General features: G+C 37.5%; 1 protein-coding gene across 6 annotated transcripts in view; it reads right to left on the bottom strand.

Moving 5' to 3' along the window:
* Positions 1–23,840, bottom strand: part of Aldh1a1 (aldehyde dehydrogenase 1 family member A1) — a 149,394-nt gene extending 125,554 nt beyond the window's left edge. For 3 of the 6 annotated variants that reach the window (XM_071600566.1, XM_071600568.1, XM_071600570.1), the window contains exon 1: positions 23,734–23,840. Coding sequence is in view for 1 of the 6 variants with exons in the window: in XM_027940101.2 (XP_027795902.2) it covers positions 23,734–23,740 (7 nt within the window). In the remaining 5 variants the exon portion in view is untranslated. The remainder of the gene's footprint in view (positions 1–23,733) is intronic. The other 3 variants (XM_071600567.1, XM_027940101.2, XM_071600571.1) reach the window with 2 other exon arrangements.
* Positions 23,841–24,198: the final 358 nt, after the last annotated feature.

The raw sequence follows: 24,198 nt of genomic DNA, 5'->3' as shown, positions 1-24,198 counted from the left end.
AAGTAGGATGGAGTCTGCACATCAGATTACATTTGCTACATATAGAGAAACCTTCAGGTCCAACGTAAAACAGGTACAGAGGCATTGGTTGATCAACCTAATTAGATATACAATAAAACTAAAATTTCACATTAATATTACATTGACTATGATATCTTGAAATATTTTCCAACCCTGTTTTATTTCATTTTTAAAAAGCACTGATTATGACTTGCTAATGAGCTAAACCCACATCTTTGAAAACAGTGGGCCGAATAAAATAACCATGTGGTCACTTGCTCCTTACTTTCTCTCATGGGCTTAGGTTTTCCAGGACTTGGTTCTAAAGTGTATGATGATATCTGAGATATGTATATTTCTTATGTTACTTAGTTAAAAAAATTGAATCATTTCATCATATATTTGTTTTCAATTTGATACTACTTTGTATTTATGAAACTATGTTTATTTTCAGAACTTCTTAACTTTACCCATCAAAATCAAGGAATCATAATCTTGAAAAAGAATAAACAAACTGAAAATTTAAAGTAAAGTAGACTCCATATAAATTTATATTACTATTTATATAACTTATCTTTGCATTTAAGCAGGATACTCATGACCAAAACAGCAATAATAGAAGCATGCGGTAATAGTGATTTTGAGAAAAAATAATCCAATGTATATAGACTTTTGAAAATATATAGGCTACTTTTTAGAGGTTTTTATTATTAATGTTCACTCATGCTATCAATTTTTTCAAAATACTCTTTAAAATAATTAGGAGAACAGTTTATTATATAGAAGTTACCATCTATGTGCAAAGCTTTTGGGAATTGAATTTCTGGAATGTAGGGGAGTTTAATTATAAAGTTTATATTATATTCTTTAGACAATTGCTTCTGTGAATTGAAATATTATAGAATAAAGCTGGACACAGTGGCACGTGCCTATAATTCCAGCAGCTTGGAAGCCTGAGGCAGGAGGATTGTAAGTTTAGAGCCAGTCTCAGCAACTTAGCAAGGCCCTAAGCAGCTTGGCAAGACCCTGTCTCAAAATAAAATATAAAAAGGGGCAACCAGAGATATGAAAAATTTGTGCTGTATATGTGTAATATGAATTGTAATGCATTCTGCTGTCATATATAAATAAAAAATGAATAAAAAGTTACCATTTGGGAAAACTGTTCTAAGAACACATGGAAGTTCTTTTCAGTATTTTTACAAAAATAAATAAATAAATAAATAAACTACAATTAACTCTTCTCAAAAATAATGGGCATAATTACAATGATCTGGAAAAGATTGTACTAAGAATTAAATGAAATGATTTATGCAATGTTGATAATCCTCCTTGAAAACTGTTGTTCCTAGATGGTTCTGCAATAACACAATATTCTAGAAAAACCTACATTTTCAAAGAAGCACTAACAAAAAACACAGAGACACACACAAAAGTGTGCCAATAGGACTTATTAGAAAACCAAGCTAGAGGCACACCACACACAATATATTTTTCTTTCTAACTAGAGAACTAACAAAAATAACTAAAATCTCAATAAAAGTTTTAACACACCTAAAGCTCCAGTGGCAGTTCCAGTCTTGGCAGCCTCAATCCCTGACTGATAAGACTGTTGAATGTTTTGGCCATTTGTATTTCTTCTTTTGAGAAATATCCTCTTTTTGAGAGATATATTGGGATGCCTCCAGTGCAGCCAAGTATTGTTTTGATCTTTAATTCTAGATCTTTTATTTCTTCCATATGAATTTGAGGACAGGTTTTTTTTGTTTGTTTTTTAAAGAATTGTCATTGTTTTTTGTTTGTTTGTTTGTTTGTTTGTTTTTTGGTGGTGGGGTGGGGTTTACTGGGAATTTAACTCAGGGGCACTCAACCACTGAGCTACATGCCCAGATCTTTGTTTTTTTGTTTGTTTTGTATTTTATATTTAGAGACAGGGTCTCACTGAGTTGCTTAGCATTTAGCACCTGGTTATTGTAGAGGCTGACTTTGAATTTAGGATCCTCCTGCTTCAGCCTCCCAAGCCACTGGGATTACAGATGTGTGCACCATGACTGGCTGTCATTGGCATTTTGATGGGGAGTATATTGAATCTCTAGAACACTTTTGGTAGTGTGACCACTTTGACAATATAAATTCTGCCTATCCAAGAATATGGGAGGTCTTTCCATGTTCTAAGGTCTTCTTCCATTTCTTTCTTCAGTAGTCTATAATTTTCACTGTAGAGGTATTTCTTCTACTTGGTTAGATTTATTCCTAAGTACTTTATTTTATTTTTTGAGGCTACTGTGAATGGGTTAGTTTTTCTGATTTCTTTTTCAGCAGATTCATTACTGCAGTAAAAGAATTCTTTTGATTTTTGTATGTTGAACTTTTATCCTGCCACTTTGTTGAATTTGTTGATGAGCTCTAGAAGTCTTTTTAGGGAGTTTTGGATCTTCAAGAAAGAGGATCACAAACCAGCAGAGATAATTTGACTTCTTTTTGTATTTCCATCCCTTTAATTTCCTCCTCTTGCCTGATTGTTCTGGCTAGAGTTTCAAGAACTATATTGAAGAGAAGTGCTGAGAGTGGGCATAACTCTCTCATTCCTGATTTGAGGGGAAGTTCTTTTAGTTTTTGTTCATTCAGTATTTTGTTGGCTTTGGGTTTGTCATGTATAGCCTTTATAATGTTAAAGTAAGTTCCTTTTCTCCCTAGTTTCTCCAGTGCTTTTAGAAAGAATTGATGGTATATTTTGTCAATCTTTTTTTGCTTTATTGAGATGATCATGTAATTGTGTCAGTAATTCTACCTATGTGGTGAATTACATTTATTGATTTGTATAGATTAAGCTAATCTTGCATCTCTAGGATAAAACCTACATGCTTAGAGCATACTATCTCCTCAGTGTTTCTGAATGTGATTTGCTTATAGTTTTATTAATGACTTTCGTGTCTGTATTCATTAGTCATATTGGTGTGTAGTTTTCTTTCCTTCATGTGTCTTTGATTTGGGTTTCAGGGTGAAACTGGCTTCATAGAATGAATTTGGGAGTATTACTTCCATTTCTCTTTGATGGGATGATTTCAGGAAAACTAGTATGAGTTCCTTTTTTAAAAATCCAATAGAGATTAGCTCTGATTCTAGACTTTTCTGTTTGAAGGCTTTTAACTGTTGTAATCTCATTGTTTGATATTGGCCTATTTAGGATTTCTTATTCTTATGGTTCAGTTTATGTAGGTTACACATGTCTATGAATTTGTTAATTTCTTTCCAGTTTACTGGAGTACAATTTTTCATAATAATTTCTAATAGTTCTTTGGATTTCACAAGTGTCTGTGGTGATATTGTCCTTTCATCACTAATTTTATTGATTTGGTTCTTCTCTTTATTTTGTTTGGTTTGGCTAAGGACTTAGCAATCTTGTTATATTGTTCATATTTTCAAAGAACCACCTGTTTGTTGTATTGATCCTTTATATTGTGTTTTTTCTTCATTTCATTAATTTCAGCTCTGATGTTAATTATTTCTTGTATTCTACTGACTTTGGAATTGGTTGTTCTTGCTTTTCAGGGTATGACATTAGATTATTTATTTTGATTTTTTAGTAGGTATTCAAAATTGTATTATTTAATCTCCAGGTGTTAAAATGATTTCTGTTTTTTTATCTTGCCACTGATTTCTAATTTTATTCCATTATAATCTGATAAAATAAAAAAGAATTTATCTCTAATTTATTTTCTATGTGTAGACTTGCTATTTGTCCTAAAATGTGGTCTATTTTAGAGAAGGTTCCATGTGCAGCTGAAAAAATTAAATTCAGTTTTTGATGGATGAATATTTTAAAGATGTTCGTTAGGTCTAATTAATTAATTATACTTTTTAGTCCTGAAAAGTCTTTACTAATTATATCTAGGTGACTTATCTATTGGCGATGGAGGTATGTTGAAATCACCAAATATTATTGTATTGGGGTCTATTTGATTCTTTTTGAATAGGGATTGCTTTATGTATATAGTTGCACCAATATTAGCCACATAAATATTTACAATTTATATTTTGTTTTTAAATGATTCTCTTAAACAGTATAAAGTGACACTTTTTTTCCTCTCTCTTATCTTCTGATTAATTTTGTTTCAAAGTCTACCTTGTCAGATATGAGAGTATCTACTCCTGCTTGATTTCAGTCTCCATTCACATGATATATACACTCCTGCTTGATTTCAGTCACCATTCACTATATATATATATTTTTTTTCAATCCTTTCACCTTCAGCCTATGGATATCTTTGCCAATAAAGTGAGTCTTAAAAATAACATGTGGTTAGGTCCTGTTTTTAAATTTATTCTGCCATTCTATTTCTTTTAATTGGAGAGTTGAGACCATTTATGTTCAGTGTTATTATTGAGAGATGATTTTTATTTCCTGACATTTTTTATTTTTTCTAATGTTTAATTTAGACTTGATTCTCCTTTAATTGATTACTGCTCTAGTAAGATTCATCCATAAGCTGGCTTTAATTTTTTAAAAATTTCTTCTGCATGAAATATTTCATTGAGAATGTTCTGTATTGTTCTCTTGGTGGTGGTGAATTCTTTTATTTTATGTTTATAATGGGAGGCTTTTATTTTATCTTTGTTCTAATCAGCTTTTTCACTATTGTGACCAAAAGACCTGAAAAAAACAATTTTAAAGAGGAAAAGTTTACTGGGGGGGTGTCATAATTTCAAAGACCTTGGGGCATGAGATGAGGTAGAATATCATGGTGGAAGAGTGTGATGGAAGAAAGTAGCTCAAGACATTACACCAGAAAGGAGAAAAAGAGAGAGAGAGAGAGAGAGAGAGAGAGATGCTCTACTTATTAGGGATAAAGTATACATTCCAGAACACACCCCCAGTGACCAAACTTCTCCAGCCACACCTCACCTGCTTGTTACTATTCAGTTAATCCCTACCAGAGGATTAATGCCGATTAGATTAAAGCTCTTCTAACTCAACCATTTTACCTCTAAGTTTTCTTGCATTGACTCACAAATGAGCTTTTGGGGGACACCTAATATCTAAACTATAACAAAATAGTTTTGCTGGCTATAGCAATCTTGGAATACATTACTCCATGTTCTTCTGCCTTTGAGGTCAGGGCTGAGAAATCAGAAGAAAATCTAGTTGGCTTACCTCTAAATGTGACCTGCTGCTTTTCTCTTGTGTCTTTAAAATCTTTTTCAGTGTTCTATTTCATTTTTGTGGTGTTGGGAATTGTACTCATGGCCTTGTGCATGTTTCGAAAGCACTCTACCAACTGAGCTATATCCCCATCCCTTATCTTTTTTCTGTATATTAGGTATTTTAAATATAGTGTGTCTTGGAGATGATTTCTTTTGACCTTGACTCTTTGAGGTTTTAAGTACCTCTGGTACTTGGATTTTGATCTCATTCCTAAGGGTTTGACCATTTTCTGATATTGTTTTATTGAATAGTCTGTGCATTTCTTTAGTTTGTTTCTCAGTGCCTTTTTCTACACCAATGATTCTTATATTTGGTCTCTAAATGTTATCCCAGATTTCTTGAATATTCTGGTCAGGGTCTCTTACAATATTTTCTTTATTGTTAACTTTAGTTTTAAGATTATTTGCTCTGTCTTTGAGTCCTCAGGATCTGTCTTCTATGTGGTCTAATCTATTGGTGATGCTTTTTTTTTAAATTTTTTATTGTTGGTTGTTCAAAACATTACAAATTTCTTGATATATCATATTTCACACTTTGATTCAAGTGGGTTATGAACTCCCATTTTTACCCCATATACAGATTGCAGAATTACATCAGTTACACATCCATTGATTTACATATTGCCATACTAGTGTCTGTTGTGTTCTGCTGCTTTTCCTATCCTCTATTATCCCCCCTCCCCTCCCCTCCCCTCCCCTCTTCTCTCTCTACCCCCTCTACTGTCATTCATTTCTCCCCCTTGTATTATTTTTCCCTTTCCCCTCACTTCCACTTGTATGTACTTTTGTATAACCCCGAGGGTCTCCTTCCATTTCCAAGCAATTTCCCTTCTCTCTCCCTTTCCCTCCCACCTCTCATCCCTGTTTAATGTTAATCTTCTTCTCATGATCTTCGTCCCTACTCTGTTCTTAGTTACTCTCCTTATATCAAAGAAGACATTTGGCATTTGTTTTTTAGGGATTGGCTAGCTTCACTTAGCATAATCTGCTCTAATGCCATCCATTTCCCTGCAAATTCTATGATTTTGTCATTTTTTAATGCAGAGTAATACTCCATTGTGTATAAATGCCACATTATTTTTTATCCATTCGTCTACTGAAGGGCATCTAGGTTGGTTCCACAGTCTTGCTACTGTGAATTGTGCTGCTATGAACATCGATGTAGCAGTGTCCCTGTAGCATGCTCTTTTTAGGTCTTTAGGGAATAGACCTAGAAGGGGAATAGCTGCATCAAATGGTGGCTCCATTCCCAGCTTTCCAAGAAATCTCCATACTGCTTTCCAAATTGGCTGCACCAATTTGCAGTACCACCAGCAATGTATAAGTGTACCCTTTTCCCCACATCCTCGCCAGCACTTGTTGTTGTTTGACTTCATAATGGCTGCAAATCTTACTGGAGTGAGATGGTATCTTAGGGTGGTTTTGATTTGCATTTCTCTGACAGCTAGAGATGGTGAGCATTTTTTCATGTACTTGTTGATTGACTGTATGTCCTCCTCTGAGAAGTGTCTGTTCAGGTCCTTGGCCCATTTGTTGATTGGGTTGTTTGTTTTCTTATTGTCTAATTTTTTGAGTTCTTTGTATACTCTGGATATTAGGGCTCTATCTGAAGTGTGAGGAGTAAAGATTTGTTCCCAGGGTGTAGGCTCCCTATTTACCTCTCTTATTGTTTCTTTTGCTGAGAAAAAACTTTTTAGTTTAAGTAAGTCCCATTTGTTGATTCTAGTTATTAACTTTTGTGCTATGGGTGTCCTATTGAGGAATTTGGAGCCCGACCCCACCGTATGTAGATCGTAGCCAACTTTTTCTTCTCTCAGACGGCGTGTCTCTGATTTGATATCAAGCTCCTTGATCCATTTTGAATTAACTTTTGTGCATGGCGAGAGAAAGTGATTCAATTTCATTTTGTTGCATATGGATTTCCAGTTTTCCCAGCACCATTTGTTGAAGATGCTATCCTTCCTCCATTGCATGCTTTTAGCCCCTTTATCAAATATAAGATAGTTGTAGTTTTGTGGATTGGTTTCTGTGTCCTCTATTCTGTACCATTGGTCCACCCGCCTGTTTTGGTACCAGTACCATGCTGTTTTTGTTACTATTGCTCTGTAGTATAGTTTGAAGTCTGGTATCGCTATACCACCCGATTCACACTTCCTGCTTAGCATTGTTTTTGCTATTCTGGGTCGTTTATTTTTTCCATATGAATTTCATGATTGCTTTCTCTATTTCTACAAGAAATGCCGTTGGGATTTTGATTGGCATTGCATTAAACCTATAGAGAACTTTTGGTAATATCACCATTTTGATGATGTTAGTTCTGCCTATCCATGAACAGGGTATATTTTTCCATCTTCTAAGATCTTCTTCTATTTCTCTCTTTAGGGTTCTGTAGTTTTCATTGTATAAGTCTTTCACCTCTTTTGTTAGGTTGATTCCCAAGTATTTTATTTTTTTGAAGATATTGTGAATGGAGTGGTTGTCCTCATTTCCATTTCAGAGGATTTGTCACTGATATACAGGAATGCCTTTGATTTATGCGTGTTGATTTTATATCCTGCCACTTTGCTGAATTCATTTATTAGCTCTAATAGTTTCTTTGTAGAGCCTTTTGGGTCTGCTAGGTATAGAATCATGTCACCTGCAAATAGTGATAATTTAAGTTCTTCTTTTCCTATTTTTATGCCTTTAATTTCTTTTGTCTGTCTAATTGCTCTGGCCAGTGTTTCGAGAACTATGTTGAACAGATGTGGAGAGAGAGGGCATCCCTGTCTTGTTCCAGATTTTAGAGGGAATGCCTTCAATTTTTCTCCATTCAGAATGATGCTAGCCTGAGGCTTAGCATAAATTGCTTTTACAATATTGAGGTATGTTCCTGTTATCCCTAGTTTTTCTAGAGTTTTGAACATAAAGAGATGCTGTACTTTGTCGAATGCTTTTTCCGCATCTATCGAGATGATCATATGGTTCTTATTTTTAAGTCTATTGATGTGGTGAATAACATTTATTGATTTCCGTATATTGAACCAGTCTTGCATGCAAGGGATGAATCCTACTTGATCATGGTGCACAATTTTTTTGATATGTTTTTGTATCCGATTCGCCAGAATTTTATTGAGGATTTTTGCATCTAGGTTCATTAGAGATATTGGTCTGAAGTTTTCTTTCTTTGAAGTGTCTTTGTCTGGTTTAGGAATCAGGGTGATGTTGGCCTCGTAGAATGAATTTGGAAGTTCTCCCTCTTTTTCTATTTCCTGAAGTAGCTTGAAAAGTATTGGTATTAGTTCTTCTTTAAAGGTTTTGTAAAACTCTGCTGTATACCCATCCGGTCCTGGACTTTTCTTAGTTGGCAGTCTTTTGATGGTTTTTTCTATTTCCTCAATTGATATTGGTCTATTTAGGTTGTCTGTATCCTCCTGACTCAATCTGGGCAGATCATATGACTTAAGAAATTTATCGATGCCTTCACTATCTTCTAATTTATTGGAGTATAAGGATTCAAAATAATTTTTGATTATCTTCTGTATTTCTGAAGTGTCTGTTGTGATATTGCCTTTTTCATCCTGTATGCTAGTAATTTGAGTTCTCTCTCTTCTTCTCTTCGCTAGCATGGCTAAGGGTCTGTCGATTTTGTTTATTTTTTCAAAGAACCAACTTTTAGTTTTGTCAATTTTTTCAATTGTTTCTTTTGTTTCGATTTCATTAATTTCAGCTCTGATTTTAATTATTTCTTGCCTTCTATTTCTTTTGCTGTTGTTTTGCTCTTCTTTTTCTAGGATTTTGAGATGAAGTATGAGATCATTTATTTGTTGGTTTTTTCTTTTTTTAAGGAATGAACTCCAAGCAATGAATTTTCCTCTTAGAACTGCTTTCAATGTGTCCCATAGATTCCAATATGTTGTGTCTGTGTTTTCATTTATCTATAAGAATTTTTTAATTTCCTCCTTGATGTCTTCTATAACCCATTGATCATTCAGTAACCTATTATTCATATTCCAAGTGATGTATGCTTTTTCCTTCCTTCTTTTATCGTTGATTTTCAGTTTCATTCCATTATGATCAGATAAGATGCATGGTATTATCTCTACTCCTTTATATTGTCTAAGAGTTGCCCTGTGACATAATATATGATCTATTTTTGAGAAGGATCCATGTGCTGCTGAGAAAAAAGTGTAACTGCTTGATGTTGGGTGGTATATTCTATATATGTCAATTAAGTCTAGGTTATTAATTGTGTTATTGAGTTCTATAGTTTCCTTATTCAACTTTTGTTTGGAAGATCTGTCCAGTGGCGAGAGAGGCGTGTTGAAGTCTCCCATGATTATGGTATGGTGGTCTATTAGACTCTTGAACTTGAGAAGAGTTTGTTTGACGAACATAGCTGCACCATTGTTTGGGGCATAAATATTTATGATTGTTATGTCTTGTTGGTGTATGGTTCCCTTAAGCAGTATGTAGTGTCCCTCTTTATCCCTTTTGATTAACTTTGGCTTGAAATCTATTTTATTTGATATGAGTATGGACACTCCTGCTTGTTTCCAAAGTCCATATGAGTGATATGATTTTTCCCAACCTTTCTCCTTCAGCCTATGTATGTCTTTTCCTATCAAATGCGTCTCCTGTAGTCAGCATATTGTTGGGTCTTGTTTTGTGATCCATTCTACTAGCCTGTGTCTCTTAATTGGTGAGTTTAAGCCATTAACATTTAGGGTTATTATTGAGATATGGGTTGTTCTTCCAGCCATATTTGTTTATTTCTGTTACTAAACATGGTTTGTTTTCCTCTTTGATTATTTCTCCCCCCTTTACTGTCCTACCGCCCACTGTTGGTTTTCATTGTTATTTTCCATTTCCTCTTCCTGTAATGTTTTGCTGAGGATGTTTTGAAGATATGGTTTTCTAGCTGCAAATTCTTTTAACTTTTGTTTATCGTGGAAGGTTTTAATTTCATCTTCCATCCTGAAGCTTAATTTCGCTGGATACACAATTCTTGGTTGGAACCCATTTTCTTTCAGTGTTTGAAATATGTTATTCCAGGATCTTCTAGCTTTCAGAGTCTGTGTTGAAAGATCAGCTGTTATCCTGATTGGCTTACCCCTAAATGTAATCTGCTTCCTTTCTCTTGTAGCTTTTAAAATTCTCTCCTTATTCTGTATGTTGGGCATCTTCATTATAATGTGTCTAGGTGTGGATCTCTTATGATTTTGCACATTCGGCGTCCTGTAGGCTTCTAGGATTTGGGATTCTGTCTCATTCTTCAAGTCTGGGAAGTTTTCTCGTATTATTTCATTGAATAGATTGTTCATTCCTTTGGTTTGGAGTTCTGTACCTTCCTGTATCCCAATGACTCTTAAGTTTGGTCTCTTAATGTTATCCCATATTTCTTGGATGTTCTGCTCATGGTTTCTTAACAGTCTTTCTGAGCTGTCTATGTTCTTTTCAAGTTGAAATACTTTGTCTTCATTGTCTGATGTTCTATCTTCTAAGTGTTCTACTCTGCTGGTAGTATTCTCCATTGAGTTTTTAAGTTGGTTTATTGCTGCCTGCATTTCTAGGATTTCTGTTTGTTTGTTTTTTATAACCTCTATCTCCCTGTATAGTTGATCCTTTGCTTCCTGGATTTGTTTGTGTAATTGATTGTCGAAGTGATCTTTCATTGTCTGATTTTGCTGTCTAATGTCTTCCTTGAGACTCCAGATCATCTGAAGCATCTATATCCTGAATTCTTTATCTGACATTCCATCTGCTGCAGCTGTTACCTCTTCTAAAGTTGAGTTGACCTGCATTGCTTGTGGTCCTTTCTTTCCCTGTCTTTTCATACTGCTTGCGTTTCTTTCTGCTTGGTGAAACTGTTGTGTTTTTGAAATGTTTTTTTCCCCTATATATTTATATTGCTCTTGTATAGTTGAAAAGTCTCCCTTGCAGGGTTGGGCGGCAGTCTGCCTACCTTGCAGGCGCGGGCGGCGGCTCTGCTCTCTCCTTACTCCAATTGGGGTGTCGTGACTACCATGCCGGCAGGTCACTGGGCCTGTTCCGGGCGCGGGCGGCGGCTCTGTTCTGCCCCTACTCCAATTGGGGTGACGAGTGTACCACGCCGGCAGGCCATCGGGCCTGATCCGCTGGTCAGTTGCAGGTCTGCCTACCCTGCAGGCGCGGGCGGCGGCTCTGCTCTGCCCCCCCTCCAATTGGTGTGACTTGTCTACCACACCCGCGGACCGCTGGGCCTGTTCCAGGCGCGTGCGAAGGCTCTGTTCTGTTCCTACTCCAATTGGGGTGACGTGTGTACCATGCTGGCAGGCCGCTGGGCCTGACCCGCCAGTCTGTCGCAGGTCTGCTTACCTTGCAGGCGCGGGCGGAGGCTCTGCCCTGCCCCTCCTACCACGCCCATGTACCACTGGGTCGGGGGTCTGGCCACCTTGCGGGCGCGGGTGGCGGCCCCGCTCCGCCCCCTCTCCAATTGGGGTCACGCGACCACCACGCTGGCGAGCCGCTTGGCCTGCTCCGGGCGCGGGTGGCGGCCAGGTCCGGCTCTTCCCCTCTGGCTCGACGACAAATCGAGAGAGACTCGGGTGTCTGTGCCTCACCCTCCCTACCAGGAGACCAACTGTTTCTGTCGCCACTGGTATTGATGAAGTTCTCTCCTCCGCCGCTTTCTGATGACATCAGATCTCTGCCATGTTGGTATCCTATGCGAATGGCAGCATTTCGTTCCCTTTGCCGGGTAACCAAAGCAACAGGTGAGTCCTGACCGGCCCTCAGCAGGACCCGGACCGAGAAGCAGTTTCCGCGGGCTCCTTAGCCCTGGGCCAGAGCAGTTCCGGGAGCCAGAACTCGGCCGCTCCGTGCTCGGTGTATGCTCTGATAAGAGCAGGCTCCAAGAAGCACTCAGGCACTGAGCCTGAGTAATCTGTCTGCAAGCCGCAGGCGAATGGCAGCCTGAAATTACCTGTTCTATGGCTGAATGAGCTGTCGTCAGTCGAAAACAGGAATGGTGACGTCAGCTCTCCAAGATGGTGGCCGCTGGCCCCTTCTGTGGTCTGACCAGTGTGGAGAACTGAAATGGACCTCTTCCTTCCCCCGTCTCGAACCCAGAATTCAGCACTGAGTACGGTGCTTGCACGGCTGGCAGAAACTGCAGAGCTGTATCCCTGCGCCGCTATCTCCTCGTTTCCCAGCGCGTGCTGCAGACTCTAGCCGAGGGGTGATTTGCTGAATAAACAGTGTTACTCTCCGTGCGACAAATCTCTCGCGTTTGAGTCCCCGTAGCCGATCCTCGTGCGATGGAAATCCTTTCTCCAGGTTCCGGAGCACCCCACTATTGCTGGAAATTCCTAATAAGATAGCCTTTAGCCGTCCTGACTCGTCATACTCCCACACAGTGATGCAGCACACGGGGACAATGCACTCCCCTCGCCGCCATCTTCTCCCCCCGACCCCGTGATGCTTTTTAATTTAATTTATTGAGTCTTTCATTTCCAAGATTTCTGTTTGGTTATTTCTCAGAAGCTGTCTTTATTGACAGCTATTTTCTCTCTTAATTCATTCCTTATATCTTTTAGTTCATTGAGTAGTTTAACTCTGAACTTTCTGAATTCTTTATCCAACATTTTATCCACTGTGGTTTCAGTGGGATCAGTTGTTGAACTGGGTGCTGTTTGTGGTAGCTTGCTAGGGATAAAATATACACTCCAGAAGTACACCCTGGCTTTTTCATATTGTTCATATGTCTACCCAGTTGCTGGGATGACTGTCTCTGTTGCTTTTATGAAAAGTATGTTTAGTGGGCTTCTTTGTCTTAAGTACCCCCACATTGAGTGAATATCCAAACATTAATACCCCCACTCAATGTACATCTTTGCAATGTGCAATATCTGGCCCAATTTGAGAGAAGACACCAAATCCTATTAACTGTAATCACTTCAGAGCAAAGACATGCACTAGTAAAGCTTAGACAGGGAAATATATTGAAACTGTTCTCTATATTTCTCTAAACCAAGTTGTAATAATGTTCTTGAATATGTTGAGAAATCAGTTATTCAGGATAGTGAAATTATTATTGAATTATTATTGAAAAGGGAGAAGAGAAAAAATGGGCTGAAAAGAAAAAAGAGAAAAATAATACAAAAGAAGATAAAAGAATAAAATGGGTGAGGTTCAAGGCAGGAGCAAGTAATACAAGAGGGAAAAGAAAAACTAACAGGAACAAGTGGAAACCTGAGCCATGAAAGCAAATTTAGAAAGAATAATTCCAGGTAATGGTTTAAAATATTAGAAGAAAATATGATCAATTGATTTGAGGACTCTGATTTCAAATAGTCAGGGAACATCTACAAATTCAATATAAAAAGAGATAGCTGAAATATCAAAACTTACATTAGAATTATTTATAATATTCTACACCAAGTTGGGGAGATTTCTTATTAAGTCTTCCTGATTTGGATTTCATCAGGATTTGGAATTAGAAGACACTCACCACTCCTTGGCTTTACCTCTAATTTTCCATGAGGTGTGGAGGTAGTGATCACACCAGCTGACCTGCTACAATTCCAGGATAGCCCCTCCAATCTTTAGTGTGTCCAGGTACCTACTAGCTTTCTGGTGAGTCAGAGGAGATGACCCTTAATGTTTGTGACTTGGTATCCATGTTACTCCTTGTTAAGAGGGGATGCAGTCTTTGTAGGCCTTGCGAAAGAAAAGCTTCAGGTATTCAGTGCTGTCAGTGGGATATCAATGTATATTTAGGTGTTTGCAGAGTGTTGTGGTCTAAGATACAGGCATTGTAGCCTATTCAATTTGGCAGAGGGTGACCCAAGGTGGTGGTGGATTTCTGGAACTACAGTAGCTGTTATCTATGGGGTATTCTTTGGTAAGCCCCTATGTAGGGTGTACTGCCATTGTATATGTAAAACATTCTCCACTGGATGCTTTCATTTATTCTCAGGAAAGATCTTCTGTGGTTTCATGCAGCTGAATGAGAATCAAGTTAACTGACCAGTATGGTACTGAAAGTTGTGGATCCTCCTAGAGGTGCTAGGGCACAGGAGCTACTGCCCTGGTTACTATAGAATTGTCTCCAGTTGGTATTTGTTAGCCCAGAGGCTCAAGACTGTGTATTTGGAACATGTTGTATCTGCTGGATGCTTCTGTTCATTGTGGGGGCCAGAGATGCAGAGGTCTCAGAGCTATTGCTGACTTTTGTGGAAATTTCTTCCAGTGATCCTAGCTAAGGGATTGGTGGCTGTTTGAAGCAGTGGGGATGGTTCATTCAGGCTCTGTGGGTGGTCTGTGGCATACAAGCCTCTACCTTGGCTGTTGTAGATCACTGGGGTACTGTCCCCATGACTCGGGTAGAGTGTTATTGACCTACCTTTATCTGAACCCCTATGAAATGTGGCTGTGAACCCCTGAGTACCAGATCCCTTCCACTGGTGCTTCTTTATAGTGGCCTGCCCTATCTCAGCGTTTGGTAGCTGTCTACAACTGAAAGGCCTGTGAATTCAGATTCTCTGTGGACCATTTGTGGCACAGAAGCCTCCATCCTGGCTGGTGCAGCTCACTGGGGTTTTACCCATAACCAGGAGGTAGGTAGGGTGTCAGTTGGCTGTTAGTTGGCCTGAGCTCCTGCAGAGCTGTGGAGAGTGCCAGGTAGGGGTTAGCACTTCCCCCAAATGATTTGCTCTTGGGTCAGCTTCACCCCTCTTTATCTGAAATGAGGGGGAGGCGGTTTTGGTAACCATCAGTTAGCAGTGATCCCTCTATAAGTTCCTTCTAGATAGATTACTGAGACAGCCCACTTCAGAATCATTCCCTCTGGTTTTATTTGTTACTTGCTATAGGTGGAGAGAAGCTCTATTGATTTAATTTCTTCTAGAGAGATTAAATAGTTGGTACTCTACAAAATGGCTGACCTGCTGGCATAGCTTTCTGAGCTCAATTGAGGCTTAATGGTGTGACATCCTTCACTGTCTTTGCTGTTCCTGTCATATTTTAACTTGGTCTGCTTTTCTTTCCAGCTGTTGTTAAGGAGGTCAGTTTAAGTATCTTTCTCTCTATCTTCTTCTCTGTTACTCCTGCTCCCTAATCCCATCATGATCAAGGTTTGAGGTCAAAAGATCCTTTCCTTATTGTCTGATCCAGTAACCAAAATCCAAGTCTCTCCAAGTCTCAAGCTGTACAATATTGACTTTATTGACAGTACTGTCACCCACCTCTCTTTCACTATTTCCTTTCTGGGCTGTGGAGAGTTGGGGGTTGCTACCTAGATCTGCTCCAACCATCTTTGAGATCAAGTATTGACCTTTTATTCAACTACTTATAACATTTTCAAACCTTGAGACCAAATGTTCTGGGGATTCTTCGTTTATACTCTGAGTTTCAAAAATTAGTTAACTGTGTAGAAAACAGTCATTCATTAGCCACCAAATCTCCTTCAGGATTCAATCTATCCTTCCTCCCTTCCTTCCTTCTTTCTTTAAGTATTCCCATATTGATGATGATTCTGAGGGAAATTTTACCCTTGCTTACTTCAAAACATTAATATGTTGGGAAGCATGATAAGTTGAATGAACCTGACTTCTTAAAAAGAAGAAAAGCACAATTCCTCTAAAAGTTACAAACAAATTTCATTGACAATTACAGGAACATTGTAAGCATATCTGGGTAAGTATGAGCAACTTGAAGCAGAAACAGTATTTTAAAAAATAGAATAAACCCTGTCTCTTGAGAGTCTTAGAAAAGTAAATGGAATAATAAAGGGCCATCTTCTGGGAATGGATGAGTCCTTTGAGTCCTTCTTAGAATAGAGGAACTAGATACTTTCTTGCGTTGGTCTCCAGCCCAATAAACAGATTCATTTCATTCCCAAGTCAAATCCAGAGCTATTAGTACAGTCACAGTAATTACTCCTGGGGTCTAGTACTTTTTAAAATTGGTTTTATAAACGAAGAGTAGCTTTTATATTCATTTAAGAAAATTTCAGATATTCAAACACTGCCTTAAAAAAAAGGTCAAAAAAATTTCCAGATTACTCAGCTCTAAAATGTTCAGAACCAATACATAAATAAAAGATTAACTTAAATTTTTTTTTGGAAAATGACAAAAAGAGATGCTTGGGAAATAATTTTGACCTTAAATTCATTTTTTTCCTATTTATACTGACCTTCAAGTGAATGAGGAACACATAATAAATAAGTTGGAACTACTTTAGGATGATATGAACTGAAGAATCCCAATTATTTTTTCGGCTAAAGAATTTCAGTCATATGTTTTATTATGGTACATACATAACAAAAATTATATTTAAACTAATTTTTTTCCTGTACTAAGAATAGAACCCAGAAATACTTTACCACTGATATATTGACAGCCTTTTTACATAGGGTCTTACTTTTGAGGCTGATCTCAAACTTGCAATCCTTCTGCTTAGCCTCTTAAGTCTCTGGAAGTACAGGTGTGTGACAATATGCCCGGACACTTTAACCATTTTTAAGTGTACAGGTAAGTGGCATTAAGTACTTTCACACTGTGCAAACTGCCCATCTCCTGAACATTTTTCACCTTCACATGCAATTAATCCCAAAGATGCATGAGAAATTTAAGAGAAATTCATTTATGTTGCCTTCACTTTCAATTTTAACAATTCTCCTTAATATTTGTAATATAAGTTAATATTTAGTGAATTCACTGATTTTGGGGCTTTTTTTGTTTTCTGCCTTCACTTTTAATATGTTCATTAGTAATTGTTTACATTAATGTGAAATTTGTTGGCAATAAATATATAGTTTTTGAAAAAAATGCTTGTACTTTTTGGAAAGTGAGTCTGAGTAAAAAGTTTAACACATTGCAGAATATGTTACATACCAAACATTGGCCATCTGAAGGTAAAATTAATTGTAGGTTTCTACAACAGAAAATGAGATTCTCCATGAATGAAAATAAGTCAGGTGCTATTAAATTAAAATTTGTATTTCATCAGATCCAAGTGAAAGAAGAAAATGTTCTTCCTTTCAAGTTGAATTATTTTGAGTAAAGATGTGAAATTTTGATAATGCTTTTATAATTTTAAGGGAAAAAAAAGATTTTTCCCCCCTGTGAACTGATGTACTTTTTTTTCCTTTCATAAATCATCTATTTTTAAAGTCTTCATTAAATTCATCATGGGGCTTTCAGTATTACACTTCCTGCTATAACAATAGCACAATATTAATTATAATAACAATCACAACTATCATTAATTGAAAGCCTATCTTAAGTGAGAATCTGACATATTTTTGTAGTCACCAGAGAATACTGCAAGTGAGAAAAAAATGAGCTTCAGAAAGGACAGATGATTTACTCAAAGTCACTGACTAGGATTATGCTATATACTCTTTGGCATTAAGCATCTCATATTTCCTCTTGAAGCCAGCAAGACTATCATGTAAATGTGACTGGACAGGATTTCTGGTTCCATGTGTAATTTCCTTTGTAAATAGAAGGGCAGGTGCCATGTTGTCATCCTTTACACAGTGACTAGTCAGGTCAGTTTGTTCTATGAGCATCAGTCCCATATCTTGGGAAGGTTTCCATCTCACTAAGTTTATATCTTCAAATAATGTTAAGGTTTTATCAACTATGAGAACACAACTAATACTATAATAAAGACAAATAACTGAATAAGTTTAGAAAGTATGGAAATGGGCATATTGATAAAAACTTTGATTTATAAAATCATGATTAAAAATCCATGCAGATTAATTTTTTATTAATGGAGATATATGTATGCTCACTGTAAAAAATTTAATCAATGTGGTAAAGTATGAAGAAGAGAGTATATATCTTCCTAAACCTTCACAGATGAGAACTTGCTTCCAGATATCATCTCTTTATGAATGTATGAATGTATGTGTGTTTGGGTGCATGTATAATTTTTTGTAGATTAGTTCTTCCTATGCATGTGGTGTGGTGTCTACTTTTCTACTTAGCAATATGGCAGGGACATCTTCCATGGTTATAAATATTGAGTTGCCAATATCATTTTTAATGGATGCAAAGTATTCCTTGTACAAAATGCTATTTTGAAGAAAATTTAGGTGGTTTCAAAATTCTGTCATAAACAATGCTTCAATTATCATCTTTGTGCATATATTTTGATTCCCTTAGATGATTAGCTCTTCAAGATAAAATTTAAAAATTTTGTTGCCTGCGTACAAGGGTAGATACATGATGTTGCAGTATAAAATAGTAAGCTACTCTATCAGAAAAGTAGAAACGCATTATTGAAAACTTGTATTACTTCATCAATATTTATATAGAAAAGTTTGTAATAAGTAATCTACAAATCCATTTATATTTTCGTATTATATATTATTAAATAATTATTGAGTTGTAATGAACAGAAGAATATTTTACTACATCTTTGTGGTACTTTTGTGCTGTTCACATGCTGCTAACACAGTTTCCACCTATCACTGCCACAATTGCCAAGTGTTCTCAGAGGTCCCACATGGGAATTACAGTGATCTGCCATCAAACTATAAATCTCACACCTGCTCAATTCAGACAGCTCAGACCCTAACAAGATGGCGGGCCAAAGAGTGGTTCATAGAGTCAGTAGCTGCTTATCCCAGATTTAGACAGCCAGATAGGAATACCTTCCAGAGATCTGTGTGAGTAATATCTTACACATATCGCTCCAGCAAAAGATCAATCCAAAGAGTTTGATGTGAGGTTCAAAGTAGCTTAAAACTCAGTTTATAGCTTCCTTTGTCTATAATTTTTCACCCCCTAATGGTTATCATGAAGTCTCTCTCATTATTTCATGTGCTGGTTGGTTTATGACAGTGAAAAAATGGTATTATGTTATAAATAATATATGATGTATTCTTTCACAATTATTTCATTTAGCTCTTGCACAAAATTTTATTTCATTTATCAAAACAGATAGCAGAATGCTTGTACTCTATGTGCAAAAGAAACTTTGGTTATTTTTGAGAAGGGCCCAATATCTTCATCTGAGCTTCCATGTCTGCATACTGCTTATATTATAGTGGTGATATGTATGTGTGGTGATAATGGGGCAGGCCTGGGGTGGAGGATGACCATAATGGAGGTGCCATGTTAATAAACATTATAAATCTTCTGTGTTGATACAGACATTTGTGTTTTTATGTAGTAGAGCTGTGGTTTTATGTAGTCATTTTGATAACACAAAAGGAAAAACACAATTTCTACTGGGGAAGGCAGATGGCAAATCTTCCTAATATCAACCACCTCTAGAAAATCTTTTCTCTCACTTAAAACTTTAAATGCAAATTGAATAATATTGCTCTGGTATGGTAGGAATTTAGACTTGCAGGAAGCAGTTTATCAAGATGCTAAAATCCTTACAAGGCCAGCACTGCCCATAAGATCATATTCAGCTTGTTACAAATGCCAATGCCAGTTGAGCTGTTTTTCATTGGGTTTGCTTTTCATTGAATACAGAACTCTGAACTGAAGTTTCTACATAGATGTTTTATTGAGGGGAATTCTCAGAAGATACACTAGTAAGAAGTGGGAAAGCAAATTTGAGCAGAGAGTGAGCTTAATCCACAATATAAATGTAATTCTAATCAAAGTATCAAGCATCTGCAGATTTATGGAGCTAGAATGAGCCTTCCTGGCTATCCTGAATTGAGTCAAATCATCAGGACCTTTGCATCTGTGCACCAGTCAATCCCTGGCTGCAGGCCACTCCTGGAAAGGAGGGACATCTGAAGGAGAAAGTGTCCTGAAACCAAGGGAATGCAATAGAAAGCCATTCGCAGTAGAAATTCCCAGCAGCTGAGGAGATATGTGTGTTGACTCTGATGAGCAGACTGGAGTGAGACAACACAGTATCCAAAGCCAAGGAAAAAACTAGGGAGCAAACAATCAAGTTTCATGGAATCAAGCATGTCTTGAAAATTAAGTTGGCAGTTTGGGCTTTACAATGTGGATTGTAAGTTTCTTGAGTAATAGAATTGTGCACCTGGGGCTTTCCCCCTTCTTTTCATTCTAAACATGGATGTGATGGTTAGAGTTGCAGCATCCAAAACGGGAAAGTCTTACAAATGGCAGAAATATCAACTGTCACAGAGCTATGGAAACAGTCACGTACTTTTAGGCATTTGGTGGTGTAAGAAATATAGATTCTATTTATGTAAGTTATTTTAATTTTGGTGGTGTTGTTCTTAATGGCTATTGAGTACAATCTTGATTACTTTAGAAAGCTTTTGAACTAGTTTAGGCAAGATTTGATGGGGACCTGATCTAGGTAATGTAACTGGGAATAGAGGCCAAGCTGGTGAGAAATATGTTAATGGTTGAATCCATAGGACCATGTCACTAATTGTGGGATTCAAGAGAGATTGAAGATTCAGAAATGGTTCTGATGTTCTGGTATATGAAGTTTTTCTAGTTTTACCTTCTGCCACTCATATTTCAGTTTATTTCTTGACCATGCCCAGTTATTTTAAACCTGTCTACTTTTTCTTTTCTGATTTCTCATTCTTTTCTTTCTTGGTACTGGAGATTGAATCCAGGGATTCTTAACCCCTAAGCCATGTCCTTTTTTCTCTTTTTTATTTTGAGACATCATTTTGCTAAGTTGCTGAGGCTGGCTTTGAACTTGTGACCCTTCTGCCTCAGCCTCCCAAACCACTAGGAATACAAGTGTGCACCACCATGCCTAGCCCTCTCTACTTTTTCTCCTCTTCATCCTATTTCATTTAGTAACCTCCAATTTGTGCTTTAAAATTTTAAATAGTACTTTCTCTGTAAAGCACTTCCTTTTCTTTAGAGAGAAGCTACAGGTTTTTGAATTATCATTATGTGCCCAATATTAAGTACTTTCTAGATAATAAGTCATTCTTATAACTAACTCTTAGGTAGGTACTGCTAGAAGTCCTCACTTTACTGATAAATACTGAGGTATTTATTAAATTTAAATAATAGACTATGACATAACAGAACTTGCATTTGTATCCAGGAAAACTTCAGAGACCCTGATAAACTGCTTTTCATAGAAAAAAAAACGAAGAAGAAAAGTGGGTAACACTCACTTCAATTCCCCAGTCATTTGGATATGGTAACAGTTGTTACATCCCATCTCTAGGGGGTTCGATGGTAGCTCCAAAAAAAAATATGACTATACCCAAGATCCTGTGGATATGACCTTATTAAGAAAAGGATCTTTGCATATGTAATTAAATTAAAGATCTTGAGATGAGACAACCTGAATGATCTCTGTTGGCCCTGAATTTAGAGATGAGAGTCCTTATAATGAATAATAAGAGAGACTAGGAGAAGAAGAGACCATGGGAAGGACCGAGACAGAAACTGAAGTGAGGCAGCATGAGTCTATAGAACACCTGGAGCCACCCATAGATGTAAAAGGAAAGGTAAAATTCATCTTTACAGTCTGTGGAATAGCACAACCCTAATAGTACCTTGATTTCAGACTTCTGGCCTCTGGGCTGTGAGTTAATAAATTCCTTGCTGTAAGCCATCTCATTTGTTGTACTTGGTGACAACACCCCTGAGAAGCTAACATGTCACCCCTGGCCATATAGCGCATGCATAGAACCCATGATCTATAACCCAATTTGGAGGGTTAGCTCCATGATTCTCATATACCATACTTTATGGAGAAGGATTACTATTGCTAGCCCAGAAACTTCAGGTTCTGGTGGAAAAGTTCCCTTCTAGAAAGTGATATCATCAAAGGCTAAAAAGCACAAGTACTAAACGATTTGGGTTCAAATCTTCTTTCAACTATTTATATGCCATTAGCCTGAACAAATTTTGAAACTTCTCTGGCCTCATCATCAGTCATATATAAAACAGAGAAAAAATTTCTTATATTTAATTTCTTATATATAATTTTTAAAAATTTCTTATATATAATTAAAATAATATAAAAAGTACTTTAAAATGTCTATTTATTGCAAGCACACTATAAACATTAGCCCCACGTTTATTACCATGAAATAGAGTTTTCTTTTAACCAATGAGTGTCTCGAGCCAGCCATGGGCTGTGTAGTGTGAGCTATGCACATTTGAGCACATGAGGGGACTGGACTGATGTCGCTGCTCTGGTTGAGCTGTGTGACTTGTGTGTCTTTTTTGCTTGCTCTGCCTTTGATCCCACACAGCACCCCTGAGATAGATATGGTCTTCCAAGATGTCAGTCATCTGCTGACCATAAGACAGCACCAAGCAACCCACTGATGCTCAATCCTTTGCCTTATTTGGGTGGAACTTTCTCCAGTGTCTTCCTCCCAATAAATAGGGCTTCAGGCATGCTCTCTCTCTTTTGCCTGCCTCTTTTGCCTCCCTTGTGGGAGCTGGATCAGAAGAGCCATCATTGAACCCCAAGAAAAAGGTCCTTTCTGTGTCTGTGTGGTTATTTCATGCCAGCCCAATTTACCTGGCATGACCCTGACTGATGGAGTCGCAGGTCGAGGCAAATGAATACATTTCTCTCCCAACAAACCTTTCAAATCATACATTCTCAGGCAATTATCAATAGTCTGTGATTAGGTACTTGCACAAATTAATCAAATATGAGTTTCTATACATCAGAGAAGGAGACACTTCACTGTAAAACATTAGAAATAAAACATTTTTTGGTAGCTAACTGTGACATGATTGTATGCCACTTAGCAAAATTTCTGCAAGTGGGTGAGTGAATGTCTATGGTTTGTAGGCCTGTGATAGATTTTTTTTAGGATGCCAGATAACTTCTAGAGTTTAGATATTTAGAAATACGTGTGTTTTTTTTTTTTTTTTTTCAGTATAACCCTGTAGCTCAGCTTAGGTCCTGAAGATTACCATCCAGGGGATATATTACCATCCAGGGTTTATCATTTACTTTGGAGGCTTGCTTTCTTCCCTTTGTGAGAAAGTCTGGCTACCAAAGAACAATTTTGGATGCTCTCATTAAAAGCTGACTTTGCAACCCTGAATACTTACCAAGCTCAAAACTCTGAAGTAAACAACAAAGTCTGTTATATAATAAGTTGCATAATATAAAATAGTAAAAAAAAAAAAGAATATTGACTATTTTACTTTAAAATAGTAAACAACAAAGTCTGTTAAGTATTAAGTTGCAGATACCCTGACAGGAAGAGGGTCAAAAACCACAGGTCATTTACCTAGCAACATATAGCAAAAATGACTCTTAAGTTTCCTTTACTTTTTCATTCTATCCATCTTCCTGCACCTTAGCCTGCTGATATCCCAGAGGTGATAAATATTATCCTGGTGCAGCACTTTAGTCAGAGGGAATTTGAGACTCCAAGCAACACAACATCTCTGTACTGTTGGCTCCCCCTTGCCCCCATACCCTACCCAGCCTCTTATTCTTTCTTTCCCAGCTCCTTGCTATGTACCTTTTGACCCTACCGCTGTCTAACACCAGCAATTTAAAAAGGATTCCATCTCTCCATCTCCCTTCTCCTGCCCTGTTTTATTCAAGGTCGATTTCCATCTTCTTCCCTTCTCTGGAGCCCCTTGCCCCTGAAGTCATACCTCTCATGCAGCCACTCACGGGGAAATCTCACAGCTCCTGTACAGGCTGCAGAAGCCTCTCTCTCTCTCTCTTCCTGGCTTCCAAATGTCCCTTCCAGCTCCAGACTCCTCCCCGTGCAAGTGCAAGTGGGAGGTCCAGCCCTCCTGTCTTCAGGGCAGGATGTTCTCTTCAAGCCCTTCTCTGCAGGGAAATTCTGGGCCCTGTTGCTGTGGTGGCAGGGATGCTTCTTGTTTCTTAGGACACACTCAGCTTTGCCAAAATCCTTTTCAGTCTTTAGGTCCCTCCTCCATGTTCCTCATACTAATAGGCCAGCTTTCTGGGCACAGGTGCGCCTTCCATGTTTGGTTGTAATGGGATGAGTGGATTTTGTGAGACTGATGATTGGACTTGCATGCTGTTTTTCCCTAAAAAAAAAAGGCCCTCAACCTGGAATCCCTTAGTCACCATTGAGAAGCTTTCAAAAG

The sequence above is a fragment of the Marmota flaviventris genome, chromosome 13 (assembly GCF_047511675.1).
Source record: "Marmota flaviventris isolate mMarFla1 chromosome 13, mMarFla1.hap1, whole genome shotgun sequence".
Lineage (NCBI taxonomy): Eukaryota > Metazoa > Chordata > Mammalia > Rodentia > Sciuridae > Marmota > Marmota flaviventris.
The sequence above is the reverse complement of the archived record's forward strand: the minus strand, read 5'-3'. Positions and strand labels throughout refer to the sequence as shown.